The sequence below is a fragment of the Eretmochelys imbricata genome, chromosome 4, assembly GCF_965152235.1.
Source record: "Eretmochelys imbricata isolate rEreImb1 chromosome 4, rEreImb1.hap1, whole genome shotgun sequence".
NCBI lineage: Eukaryota > Metazoa > Chordata > Testudines > Cheloniidae > Eretmochelys > Eretmochelys imbricata.
This window is the reverse complement of record NC_135575.1, coordinates 145,546,051-145,560,245: the sequence shown is the minus strand read 5'-3', so window position 1 is coordinate 145,560,245 and position 14,195 is coordinate 145,546,051. Positions and strand designations below refer to the sequence as shown.

The 14,195-nt window shown below is 58.4% G+C and overlaps 1 protein-coding gene across 1 annotated transcript in view; it reads right to left on the bottom strand.

The window, feature by feature from the left end:
* The window catches only part of LOC144264379 (dedicator of cytokinesis protein 2-like), a 336,931-nt gene extending 328,657 nt beyond the window's left edge, over window positions 1-8,274 (bottom strand). The window contains exon 1 of the mRNA XM_077816134.1: window positions 8,203-8,274. Within this exon, the coding sequence (XP_077672260.1) occupies window positions 8,203-8,245 (43 nt within the window). The 5' untranslated portion in view covers window positions 8,246-8,274. The remainder of the gene's footprint in view (window positions 1-8,202) is intronic.
* Between the last annotated feature and the right edge of the window lie 5,921 nt (window positions 8,275-14,195).

Here is a 14,195-nt window from a genome sequence, read left to right as displayed (position 1 = left end):
GATGTGGATGCCCACCTCACTGCCTTTGAGCAGGCTGGCAATTTGAACCAGGGGGATCCTGCGGAAAAGCCCCAGTGTCTATCTCCCTTGCTGGGTCCCAAGGCCACAGACTCCGTCAGCCAGATGGGTGGGGAGGTGGACAGGCTTTCCGGGTCCCAACCTCTATGTCTGTGTGGAGTCTCCTGGGGTCAGGCCCCTCGAACCCCCAGTGGGAGCAGAAGGTGATGGTCAATGGGGAGACATTCCTGGGGTGGCGAGATCCTGGGGCAGAGAGAACTGTTGTCAAGCCCTGGGTGGTGCAGCCTCAGATGCTGAGGGGCTGTATGAGCTGGGTGAGGGTCCCAGGGATGAAGCCCCTCGCCCTGCCTATGGCCCAGATCCCTTTGCAGATCCCAGGAAGGGTGGAGCTGGCTGGTCGTTGTGGTTCTCCAGGATACCAGCTGCGAGACCTTTTTGTGGGGTGACAGTGTCTCTTTGGGACAGGATCCAGGCCCTGCTCTGGTAACTGCCAAGGGTTTGAATTTGAATCCAGGGAAGCAATCGGTGGAGAGGGAAATGGTCAGTGAAAATGCAGATGACCGGGCTGGCAGCAGGGAGGAGCTGCTAGGCTCAGGCTACCTGCCTGCCTGTAACCAGACCCCTGGGGCTCCCCGCCCTCCTTGCACACTGGAGAGGGGGCTCACGCTGGCTCTGATGCAGGGAGGAAAGCAGGGAGCTCGCTGCCTACCCCCACTGGGACAGCAAGGGCAGCGCTGAGCACAGGGGGAGCTGAGACCCCAGCTGAGTGGGGGGAGACACAGGCAGGGCAGGGGATCTGTGGGGAGTGGCAAGGTGCTTGGTAAGGAAAGTCTGGATGAGCCTAGGCAGCCTTGTGAGCTGATGGCTGTGTCTAGTCAGCAGGGTGGGAAGGCGAGGAGAGTGGAAGATGAGAGTCCCTGGACCTTACCTGTTAGCTGGGTGGAGAAGTGTGACAGGGAAGGAAATGTGTCTGTGTTTGTCAGGGGTATTGACTTGCCTATGGAGGGAGCTACCCTGATCTCCAAGCAGTTGTCTGTGACCAGCCTTGTGTGCTGGGACAAGGGGAAAGAGATCCCAAAGTGTGTCTGGGAAAGGAGAAAGTGTGTCCGGCTCTTCTTTGTCTGTGGAGCAGACAGAAGGAGCCTTTCAGCCTGTGATGGTTGAGGGTCGTGCAGTTGTCTCAGAGCTGGTTCTGGATTCAGCTAAAGCCCAGAAAGTGAAGGGTCCTAAGTTTGTGTCTGCTTGGGAGAATGGCGCTGTAACTAGGTCGCATCCAGTTAGTGTCTATGTAGAATCCCAGAGCCCAGACAATTCTGGTGCTTGTATTTTGCCTGTTGCTAGTGTGTTGATGGGAAAGGGTGGAGCAACTCTGTCTAATCAGGGTGAGATCCTAGCCAGGGCACAAGGAGAGCAGGAAGGTGATGGGATTGTGTTACCTACTGAGGGTGTGGAAACCTGTCGAAAGAAGGAAAAGATTCCTGAACATGTGTGTGGCAAAGGGAAGGAGAATGCTTCTAACCTTTTATCTAGGAAGTCTGTAAGTTTGCCTGAAAGGGGATTGGGTAGGAATCCGCCGGATGGGCCAGAGGTAATTCTGGATGTAAGGGAGACCCAGAAAGAGTCTGTTGTTGCTCAGGAAAGTGTTCCTCTAGAGCAAGCCCTAGATAAAGAGGGTAAGAGCAGAATTTCTGTGAGGGGTGAATTGTTGCACAGAAAAGCCCTAGGGAAAGGAATCCTCATGGAGTCTTTGCAAGCAGTTTACTGCCACTGAAGGGTGTGAAAGTGATTTAAACAAGAAAGTTTCAGTTCCTAACAGCCAGAAATTTTCTGTTGTGAATGGATCCACTAACTTTCCTGTTGAAAGATCCAGTGTGGATAGCTTTGAGAAGGTCTCAGGTGGAGTGAAAGCTGTTAAGAAAGTTAAACAGTCCTCTAACCAAGTGGCTGTGTTTGGCCAGCCTGTTGGGGAGAAGACCTAATCCCAGTTTGACGCCCTGGGGTTGTGGGGTGGCCAAAGGGCACGGGCCGCATAAACCTTCCCACGTGTGGTCTGCGAGTGCTATCGACCACCCCCAACCTAAGGGAGGGCGTGAAATTGGAAGAGCCTGGTGTAACTCACACCAAGGAATGGGAGAGATGCTGGGGCATCCATGGGAACGTTCGTGGCTTCGAACTTCCCCAGGTCACTGGCTAAAGTGACCCCGCTCCGTTCGGTCTCGAAGAGGGGAGAGATGTGATGAAGCGGGACTGTTCTTAATGTTTTGTCTGAATAGTGTGGGGTGCCTCAGTTTCCCCTATGCAGTTCTTAAGTATCTAGGGGGTGGGATAAGGGTGCATGATCCTTGCAGAGCCCTAGAGGGCAGGGGTGTGCAGGGGTCTGGACATAGAGAATGGCCGACACCCTGTTTCCTGGCAACTGATGGCCTGGGCCCTTCTCCCCTGCAAGGTGAGAGCTGAAGGGTTGGAGAACAAAGGAATCAGGTGATCTCCTGGCCCGGGAAAGGGACAAAGCCCAGAGGAGGAGGGGCTGGAGAGAGTTTCAGTTTGGGGCTGGCTGGGACATGGAGTGAGGGGCAGACGGGGTTGTCTGGCTCACTGCCCCCCAAAATGGACCCAGCTGAGGGGTCCTGTTCTCTGCACCTACAAGTTCTGTTTTAGACCATGTTCCTGTCATCTAATAAACCTCTGTTTTACGGGCTGGCTGAGAGTCACGTCTGACTGCGGAGTTGGGGGGCAGGACCCTCTGGCTTCCCCAGGAGCCCCACCTGAGTGGACTCGCTGGGGGAAGTGCACGGAGGGGCAGAGGATGCTGAATGCTCCGAGGTCAGTCCCAGGAAGGTGGAAGCCGGGTGAGCTTCTTGCCCTGGGGACAGTCTGCTCAGAGAGAGGAGGCTCCCCCAGAGTCCTGACTGGCTTCATGGGGAGCAGTTCCAGAGCATCGCCCAGGGACTCCGTGACAGCAGGTCAGAGCATCGCCCGGGGAGTCTGTGACATATGCACAGCCCCACAGCCCTGTGGCCCATCATCGTGGCATTCAGACCCCTTGCTGACTCCAACCTATATTTCCCCACCCCGTGCAGTGACAGGGCCAGGATCAGCCCGCACTGCTGGGTGGGCCTGACATCTGGCCCCACTGATGGGTGCTGAACCCTGGTTAGGCTGCTCAGCAAGTCCTTCCAGCAGCCCAGAATGAAACCTGGAGCTCCTGAGTCGCAAGCCAGCCCCTCGCCCCTGGGCTGTCCTGCCTCCCAGCCAGGCGAGCGGGGCCCTGAGCCCAGCACAAGCCACCTGGGACACTGAGTCTGGCTCAGCCTCTGGGACCCTGCGTGAGTGCAGCAGGCAGGGGTAACGCCCGGGGGGCCAAAGGGACAGTTCAGCTGCAGGGGGCAGCCGCGGAAACAGTTCCACTAACTCATCTGCTGAGAGGCAGCTTGTGAGAAAAGCAGGAACAGAAAATACCGCAGAGGAAAGTGACAGCAGGAGCCTGCAACGCAAGGCTTCCTGCCGCAGGCAGGGCTCTGCGAGAGGGAGGTCTATGCAGAGAGTGCAGGAGCCCCGGGCTCTATTCCGGGCTCTATTCCTGGTTCTGGTCCCCCCACGCCCATCTGGGTTAGATCGCAGGAGCCACGGGCTCTATTCCTGGCTCTGGTCCCCTCCCCACAGCCCGCCCATCTGGGTTAGAGCGCAGGAGCCCCGGGCTCTATTCCGGGCTCTATTCCTGGTTCTGGTCCCTCCCCTCCCCCCCACGCCCATCTGGGTTAGATCGCAGGAGCCCCGGGCTCTATTCCTGGCTCTGGTCCCCTCCCCACACCCCGCCCATCTGGGTTAGAGCGCAGGAGCCTCGGGCTCTATTCCTGGCTCTGGTCCCTCCCCTCCCCCCACCCATCTGGGTTAGAGCGCAGGAGCCCTGGGCTCTATTCCGGGCTCTGGTCCCTCCCCTCCCCCCCGCCCATCTGGGTTAGAGCGCAGGAGCCTCGGGCTCTACTCCTGGCTCTGGTCCCTCGCCTCCCCCCCGCCCATCTGGGTTAGAGCGCAGGAGCCCCGGGCTCTATTCCGGGCTCTATTCCTGGCTCTGGTCCCTCCCCTCCCCCCCGCCCATCTGGGTTAGAGCGCAGGAGCCCTGGGCTCTACTCCTGGCTCTGGTCCCTCCCCTCCCCCCCCGCCCATCTGGGTTAGATCGCAGGAGCCCTGGGCTCTATTCCGGGCTCTGGTCCCTCCCCTCCCCCCCGCCCATCTGGGTTAGAGCACAGGAGCCTCGGGCTCTACTCCTGGCTCTGGTCCCTCCCCTCCCCCCCGCCCATCTGGGTTAGAGCGCAGGAGCCCTGGGCTCTATTCCTGGCTCTGGTCCCTCCCCTCCCCCCCACCCATCTGGGTTAGAGCGCAGGAGCCCCGGGCTCTATTCCTGGCTCTGGTCCCTCGCCTCCCCCCCCGCCCATCTGGGTTAGAGCGCAGGAGCCCTGGGCTCTATTCCGGGCTCTGGTCCCTCCCCTCCCCCCCACCCATCTGGGTTAGAGCGCAGGAGCCCTGGGCTCTATTCCTGGCTCTGGTCCCTCGCCTCCCCCCCCGCCCATCTGGGTTAGATCGCAGGAGCCCCGGGCTCTATTCCTGGCTCTGGTCCCTCCCCTCCCCCCCCGCCCATCTGGGTTAGAGCGCAGGAGCCCCGGGCTCTATTCCTGGCTCTGGTCCCTCCCCTCCCCCCCGCCCATCTGGGTTAGAGCGCAGGAGCCCTGGGCTCTATTCCTGGCTCTGGTCCCTCCCCTCCCCCCCACCCATCTGGGTTAGAGCGCAGGAGCCCTGGGCTCTATTCCTGGCTCTGGTCCCTCCCCTCCCCCCCCGCCCATCTGGGTTAGAGCGCAGGAGCCCTGGGCTCTATTCCTGGCTCTGGTCCCTCCCCTCCCCCCCGCCCATCTGGGTTAGATGGCAGGAGCCCCGGGCTCTATTCCTGGCTCCGGAACAGGCTACCATCATAATGCAAGTGTGAGAATATGAGGCGAGATTTGGCTCTCTGGCTGCCCCAGACACATGGACTCACACCGACAAGGCCTCGCACCGTACCCCGCCCACACTCCTCAGAACCCACTTACTGCCCCTGAGGAGCAGTATGGCCCCCATGCCCAGCACATGTTATTGGTGGGGAGCTCAGAGGCTGCACGGAGGGTGCAGGAGGGTCTTGGGGGGCTGCGCGGAGGATGCATGGGGGTGTCGTGGGGCTGCACGGAAGGTGTAGGGGGTCTCGGGGGCTGAGCGGAGGGTGCAGGGGGGTGTCGTGGGGCTGCTTCTGGGCCTGGAGGGAAAGCAGGTGAGAAGGAGCCATGGAGAAGCAGCGACGGACTCAACCAGCAACACCTGTGAATGGGGAGCAGCTGGTCACCCCCAGGGCACCCCTGGGGCACTGCACCCACAGTTCTGCAGTGCGTGACCTCCCGCCAGGGCACTTGCTGGTGCGCGGGTCCCTCATGGCACCATCTCTGTCCCTCCAGGGACGCTGCAGTCGTAGGCCAGGGTTCAGTGTCTGGACCCCAGTGGCTCTGGGGGCTGGGCAGAGGCAGCGGGAAGGGGAAGAGGTTCAAGCAGCGGTCCTCAGCAGGAGACCCCCCCTTGGTGCAGGGCACTGCCTTGGGGGTGGGGGGGGCAGCGGTGCTGCCCAGTGCATTGCGGGCTGGCTGCAGCTCTGGCAGGCCCTGGCTCGCTGTGTGCCATGTGTGACCGGCCGGAGGCAGGGACTGAGCCCGGGTTCCCGGCAGGGGGATGGGGGGAAAGGCCCGTGCGTGTGGCGTGGGGCCACGAGTAGAACTCATCCTCGCACGCGAGCCAGCCTTTCCAGGCCACGGGGACCACTGCGACTCTCTAGTGTGAGCGGGGCTGGCCCAGGCAGAGCCCGGCCCCACGAGAACCCGTGAGCGGGTCTGCTAGCAAAGCAGCCAGTCCGGACAGAAAACCTGCCGGGGACGGAGAATCCACCTCGGCCCTGGGGACATTGCCCCAGATCTCAGTTCCCCTCAGCGTTCAACATTTACCCCTTATCACCAGTCACCGCCCTTGGGCTGTGTTCGACCGCACGCTGCCTTGGGCGCCTGCAGGGGCAGCGTGGGGGGCTGGAGCCAAGGCCTGTCCCGAGCTCACAGCCCCAGGGACAAGCGCGCCCAGTGTGGGTCTGTAGCACTCCCAGGCCCCAGCCCCAGAGCAGGCACCTCCGAGGGGCAAATGAACATGGCCCTGGGGAGCAGGAGACGCAAGGACACCCCACTACCACCACCACTCAACCCCCCTAGTGCCCCACCACCACCTAGACCAGACACCGCTCAGCCCCCTCAGCCCAGATACCTCTCAGACCCTGCCCCCCCAGTCCAGACACTGCTCAGCCCCCCAGCCCAGATACCGCTCAGCCCCCCCCATCCCAGACACTGCTCAGCCCCCTCAGCCCAGATACCACTCAGCCTCTGCCCCCCCAACCCAGACACCGCTCAGCCCCCCATCCCAGACACTGCTCAGCCCCCCAGCCCAGACACCTCTCAGACCCTGCCCCCCCATCCCAGACACTGCTCAGCCCCCTCAGCCCAGATACCACTCAGCCTCTGTCCCCCCAACCCAGACACCGCTCAGCCCCCCCATCCCAGACACTGCTCAGCCCCCCAGCCCAGACACCTCTCAGCCCCTGCCCCCCCATCCCAGACACTGCTCAGCCCCCCAGCCCAGATACCGCTCAGCCCCCCCCAACCCAGACACTGCTCAGCCCCCCAGCCCAGATACCGCTCAGACCCTGCCCCCCCATCCCAGACACTGCTCAGCCTCCTCAGCCCAGATACCACTCAGCCTCTGCCCCCCCAACCCAGACACCGCTCAGCCCCCCAGCCCAGACACTGCTCAGCCCCCCCAGCCCAGACACCTCTCAGACCCTGCCCCCCAACCCAGACACCGCTCAGCCCAGATACCTCTCAGACCCTGCCCCCCCATCCCAGACACTGCTCAGCCCCCCCATCCCAGACACCTCTCAGACCCTGCCCCCTCATCCCAGACACCTCTCAGCCCCCTCAGCCCAGATACCACTCAGCCTCTGCCCCCCAACCCAGACACCGCTCAGCCCCCCCAGCCCAGATACCGCTCAGCCCCTGCCCCCCCATCCCAGACACTGCTCAGCCCTCTCAGCCCAGATACCACTCAGCCCCTGCCCCCGCAGCCCAGATACCTCTCAGCCCCCACAGCCCAGACACCGCTCAGCTTCTGCCCCCCCAGCTCCCACCACCACCTAGACCAGACACCGCTCAGCCCCTGCCCCCCCAACCCAGACACCGCTCAGCTTCTGCCCCCCACAGCTCCCACCACCACCTAGACCAGACACCACTCAGCCCCCCAAGCCCAGACACTCCTCAGCCTCTGCCCCCCAACCCAGACACTGCTCAGCCCCCCCCAGCCCTGACACCGCTCAGCCCCCCCATCCCTGACACCGCTCAGCCCCCTCATCCCAGACACCTCTCAGACCCTGCCCCCTCATCCCAGACACCTCTCAGCCCCCTCAGCCCAGATACCACTCAGCCTCTGCCCCGCAACCCAGACACCGCTCAGCCCCCCAGCCCAGACACTGCTCAGCCCCCCCAGCCCAGACACCTCTCAGACCCTGCCCCCCCATCCCAGACACTGCTCAGCCCTCTCAGCCCAGATACCACTCAGCCCCTGCCCCCGCAGCTCAGATACCTCTCAGCCCCCCCAGCCCAGACACCGCTCAGCTTCTGCCCCCCACAGCTCCCACCACCACCTAGACCAGACACCACTCAGCCCCCCAAGCCCAGACACTCCTCAGCCTCTGCCCCCCAACCCAGACACTGCTCAGCCCCCCCCAGCCCTGACACTGCTCAGCCCCCCCATCCCTGACACCGCTCAGGCTCTGCCCCCCAGCTCCCACCACCACCTAGACCTGACACCACTCAGCCCCCCTGAGCTCCAACCAGCACAGGTACCTGGGCCCCACTCAGCCCCTCAGCCCAGGGGCTGACCTCTGAACATGGGGCCCTGTGCTCCGGCTCACAGGACCTGGAGGCCAGAGCTGCCCAGACAGGGCTCAGAGCAATAAAATCTGCAGCCCCACCCTGCAGCTGGGCATCTCTGCCCCGCTCAGCTCTGACAGGCTCTTTGGTGGCCCAGTGGGCCAGTCACCCCCACCAGGGCGGCCCGGGGAGCGCCACTCACCAACTCCATACTTCTCCTTCTTGGTGGGCTGCCAGGGGGCCATTGCAGCCAGCCCAACCCAGCGATGCGCCTGTCCCCGCGCGGTGTGGCAGCCAGTTCCTCCTGCTGAGCTGCCAGGGTCACGTGCGTCTCACCGGCTTGTGCAAACCTTCCTGGGCCACTTCCTCTCAGCAAAGCTGGGCTCTGCACAGAGCCTGCAACCGGCCCCCTTCTCCCCAGCCAGCTCTGAGAGCGCCCGATCAGAGACCCAAGGGCTGCGGGGTACCAGCGAGAGACGCCCCAGCCCCAAGTGCCAACAGGGCACCTAGAGGCTCACACGGGGGTCTTCCCCTGTTCGGCCAACAGAGCCAGCCCAGCACAGGGAGAGGGAGCTGGGTTCTGTCCAAGGAAAATTGCTGCTGAAGTTTCCTGTTTTCCCTGGAGTGTCTCTCGCTCTGGGGCTGACGCATGAGGATGCCCCTAGTGAGGTTCCGGTACCGGCAGCTGGCCTGGCTGCTCCTCTGCAGCTGCGGGGTGCAGAGCCAGGCCGAGGGCTGTCTGCAGACCCCTCAGCCCAAGCTGCCCTGCACACCCGTCCCACAGCTCCGCCGGCCTCCTCTCACAGCACGCCGGGCAGAGAGGCCTGTTTGGAGAGCGGCATGGCGTGAGGGTTTCATGGTGCTGGCAGGGGGTCACATGCTCAGAGCCTCCAGATACTAAACCAACAGGCCCACGTGCCCAGCTCCCTTGGGCAACACTGCTGGATGGGTAGAGTGCAGCAGATCCCATGCGGGAGAATCATAGACTATCCGGGTTGGAAGGGACCGCAGGAGGTCACCTAGTCCAACCCCCACTAAATCATGCTCCGCTGTATGGGGCTGGGCACACTCTCCGCCTGGTCTCAGCAGGGCTCTGACTCCTGGGGGCTGAGGTCCCTTCCCATGGGCACCTGGGAAGGGTTCCTGCCTCCATCTGATGCTGTTACTAGCCATTGCCATTCTGCACAGTGGGATCCTCCTCAATCCCACACTGGGCCACCCCTCAGCAGCTGGTGGGAGATCTGGTACAGGAGGAGTGGAATGAGTGACAAGGGGAATGGAACTGTGTGATTCTGAAACCCACATTCCCTGCCCTGCTCAACCAGCCAGCAGTCGATCAGCCCCTGGCCCCAGGGGCTGGTACCCCGTAGGGAGGAAAGGGCCCAGGGCCCATTCCCACACCCTGGGCCAGCCAATCCCCTGCCCTGTGGCCCAAGGTAATAGGAGTCACTTGTGAGCAAAGTTACGCGCGTGCTTAAGTTGTTGTAGAGATTGTTCTGTGGGCGCATGTGCATAAGGGTGAGTGGGGGGTGCTATATTCATGTAGAGGAATAAAGGGGCCCATAGAGTCAAAGGGGTTCACATGACCCTGGCACTGTCCAGCATTAAACAACTTTAAACAAGTCTTGGGGTTCAGCATACAACAACCTCATCCTGTTTAGTCCATGGCAATCGTTCCCAAACTGGGGTTCATGAACCCCTGGGTGTTTGCAGAACGTTACAGGGCGTTCACCAGAAAAATTTCACTCATGGCGGCCAGAGGACCCTGGGCATTGTTGGCAGCAGGTGGGACCCGGTTGTAGGGCAGACAGCCCGAGCCCCAGGGAGAGCAGGGCCGGGCAGTTGCAGCTGGCAGCCAAAGCCCTGGCCCCATCAGCGGGGGAGCCAGCCGCCTGAACCCCAGTGCTCCATGTGGGGCTGGCAGCCCGAGCCCCAGGGAGAGCGGGGCTGGGCAGCTGGGGCTGGCAGCCTGTTACGGAGTTCCCGGGCAATGCTCTAGAACTGCTCCCTACAAAGCCAGGCAGGACTTTGGTGAAGTTTCCTCTCTGTGAGCAGACTGTTTTTAGGGCAAACAGCTTGCACAGCTTCCACTTTCCTGGGTCTGACCTTGGAGCATTTAGCATTCTTTGCCCCTTTGTGCGCTTTCCACAGCGAGTTCGCCCAGGTGGGGTCCTGGGGAAGCCAGAGGGTCCTGCCCCCCAACTTCACAGTTAGATGTGACTTTTAGCCAGCCAGTAAAACAGAAGGTTTATTAGACAACAGAACATGGTTTAAAACAGAGCTTGTAGGTACAGAGAACAGGACCCCTTAGCCGGGTTCATTTTGGGGGTCAATGAGCCAGACAACCACGTCTGCCCTTCACTCCATGTCTCCAGCCAGCCCCAAACTGAAACTCCCTCCAGCCCCTCCTCCTCTGGGCTTTGTCTCTTTCCCGGGCCAGGAGGGCACCTGATTCCTTTGTTCTCCAACCCTTTAGCTCTCACCTTGCTGGGGGGAAGGGCCAGGCCATCAGTTGCCAGGAGACAGTGTTGGCCATTTATGTACACTGGTCCTTTGCTCTGCAGCAATTACACCCCCTTATCCCACCACCTAGAGACTTAAGAAATGCATAGGGGAAACTGAGGTACCCCTACAGTATTTAGAGGAAACATTAAGAACAGTCCCACTTCGTCACACAGCCCGAGCCCTGTCCCCATCAGCGGGAGAGCTGGCAGCCCGAACCCCAGTGCTCTGCTTGGGGCTTGCAGCCCAAGCCCCAGGGAGAGTGGGGCCGGGCAGTTGGAGCTGGCAACCCAAGCCCCGGTGGTCAGCGGGACCTGCAGTCCGAGCTCAGTGGAGCTCAGTTGACCGGGGCGGTCAATGGGGTCCAGCAGCAGGATCCCTGCGGAGTGCGAAGAAAATTTAAACTTAAATCCCTGGAAATATTCATTTTTAGGAGGGGGTTCATGAGATTCCACAATTTAGTGAAAGGGGTTCGTGGGCTGTTAAAGTTTGGGAACCACTGGTCCATGGCAAACATGCCATTAAACATCCTTTTAACCTTGAATGAATGATACAGAAAAGAAGCAAAAATAATCAAAGCTTTTGAAATATAAAGTATTGAGTAAGACTTTCATTTTAATGTAAGCAGGGTCAGCATGAGCTTCCCCCTGACATCTAGTGATGAGCTGGGGAAGAGGACTTCAGGAGCCAACACACCCACTCTGCCTAGGTGCACAGTATGATGGGGCTGCTTTGCCCAAATGATCACTTTTGGCAGGTGTTGGGTTGCAGGTCTCTTTGTTATTGGGGGCAGCGGTAATAAAGGATTGTTATCCTTGTTGTGTGAATCCAGGGCAGCATAACTGTATCTGGCGTGCCCTGACTGAGGGGCTCACCCTCCACTGAACGGTGCCTGCTAAGCAGGGGGCAGGGGTGCTGAGCCCAGTAGAGATGCCAGAGGGTAGGATTAGGTGTTTCTCTCTTGTGGTGTGGGTCCTGCCTGAAGGTCCTAGACACCACATGACCCTCCCTCTCCCCACTGTGTGATCACAGAGTGACTAAGGTTATATCTACACTAGCACTTTGTTAGTATACCTTATGTTGCTCGGGGTGTGAAAAACACACCCTTCAGTGACCTACGTTTCACCGACAGAAGCACTGGTGTGGACAGCACGATGTGAGCAGGAGATGCTCGTTGGGGGTGGTTTAAGGATGCTGGCAGGAGAGCGCTCTCCCGCCGACGTAGAGCAGCTGCATGGGAGACCTTACAGCGGTGCTGCTGTCAACTCGCTAGTGTGGACAGAGCTTAAGCCTCAGCTGAAAGTCTCGTGTTGTGGCTCACGAGAGAGAAAATCTGGGATAACAAGGCCAAAGCATGAGGACTGTGAAGAGACAGTGTCTCTGGTGGTGCTGTAGCAACCAAGCAAGGTACTAACAAACTTCAACAGGGCTTTATTTTTAAAGTGGAAACCTCTTTGCCAAGCTGCTGCTGCACCCTTGATAGCTCTCACTCCCCTCCTCAACTTCCCCCCCCTTCCTATTTCCTGTGCTTTCAGACTCCCAGCAGCCAGTGCTCCCAGTTCCAATAATTACAAGCAGCATCTGAACACCACATTCCCGCCTCTCTTAAGAAACTCTCCCAATTAAAATAAACATTGTTGTTCTAGCCACAGGAACAAATAGGAAATAAGACACTATACCGTTGGCAGAAATATGACACTGAAAACACTGCAGATGCTACATAACACAGTCTCTAGTCCAGACAGGTGGTCGTCTGGGTCTGACAGGCCGTCCCTCAAGCCCCGGTTCCAGGTCAATGTCTTCTCGTGTTGGTACTATGGTGAAGTCACCCAATGCAGACTGGGTGTTGGCATAATCTCCTCTTGGTGCATAGGCGGGTGCCAGAGAAGAAGCATTCCATACCCACCCATCAGAAAGTCGATAGGTGAAAGGTCACTTCTTCTGTATGATTTTAAGAGGAGCTGTGAATTTAGGGTCCCCTTTGCATAAAATTCCAGGTTTTCCTATTCTAACGAAGGAACCGCACTCAAACTTTGGTTCCTTAGCACCCCACCGCTTGTCTGCGAAAGACTTAGACTTCGTTTGGTTCTGTCCAACTGTTTTTTTCACATCATCCTTGGTTGAGGCATCAGCTCAGGCCTTTAACAATCCAGCAAGGTTCAGTTTAGTGTTCATCTGTTTCCCATGCAGTAACTCTGCAGGCGATCTTTGCGTGGTGGCATGTCGTGTAGCCCGGTATGCTTGCAAGAAATCAGTAGTGAAGGGTATCCACAATCACCCTTCCAGTTTAGCCGTTTGCAAACTCTCTTTCACACTTCTGTTAAACCGTTCGATTTCCCCATTGGCTTGAGGGTAATATAGGGATGACCTTCTGTGTAAAAATGTTCCTCTCTGCTAGAAAAGTTTCAAACTCCAGGGAAGTAAATTGACTACCATTATCTGAAACCAGTTCTTTGGGGTTACCTTCCCTGCTAAAAACTGAAGAGAGGAACTTAATTACTGTAGCAGAAGAGATTTGCAATGTAAACGCTACCTCAGGCCATTTACTGAAATAGTCTATTAAAGCGATGGCATAAGGGCAGTCAATTGGAGCAGTATCAAAGGGTCCTACAACGTCAGTTGCCACTTTTTCCCCATGCAGATTCAGGAAGAGGAACAGGCTGTAATGGAGGGATACATGTCACTGCTGTCTTATCATGCATTTGGCAAGTGACATGGGATTTTATGAGTGCTTCAGTTTGAGAGTCCATCCCTGGCCACCAATACAGATCCCGTAGTCGTTGTTTGGTTCGGACAATTCCTTGATGAGTATCGTGTGCCAGGTGTATGAGTTTTGACTGTAATTCTTCTGGCACAAGTAGCCAGTGCGTACCTCGTAGCACACAGCCATCAAGCAAAGAAAGTTCATCCCGAACTCTAAAATAAGGCAGCAAAACTGGGTCAAGGTTTTTAGGGTGACTGGGCCATCTCTTTGTCAGAAATTCCCGTAGTTTTTGTTGAATTGGACACGCTGAACAAGCAGCTTGAAATTGTTCTCTTGTAACTGCAGTGAGAGCGCTTGTAATAAGCGCAACCACGACATCCTCATCCTCCGGTGGACCATCTGGTGAAGGCAAAGGCAGGCGAGAAAGGCAATCGGTGACCACGTTTTGGTTTCCAGGCTTATATTCCAGTTCATAATTGAAGAAGAGTAGTCTTGCAGACCATCTAGCAATACGATATCCTGCTCTTCCCAGTCCTTTCATGGTGAGCGACGTCGTCAAAGGGCTGTGGTCTGTGCGCAACTTGCACGTGCGGCCCCACGGGTAAGTTCTCCATTTTTCAGTAGCCCAGACACAAGCAAGTGCTTCTTTTTCAACTGTAGAATATTTCCTCTCAGCATTACTTAGTGTCCTTGAAGCAAATGCAACAGTCCTCTCTGTGTTCTCCTCATGCAGTTGTGTGAGGACAGCCCCAAGTCCGTAATCAGAAGCATCAGTAGTTACAATTGTGGGCAATGCTGGACTGAATAGCGCAAGTACTGGACTATGTACAATCAAGTCTTTCACTGTTTCGAAACTAGCTTGTGCCTCCATTGTCCACGCTAAGGTTGAACTTCTCCGTAGTAATTCTCGTAACGGTTCAATGACAGAAGCATAATTGGGAATGAATTTTGCATACCAGGAGGTAAGACCCAAGAAGGAACATAAGGTT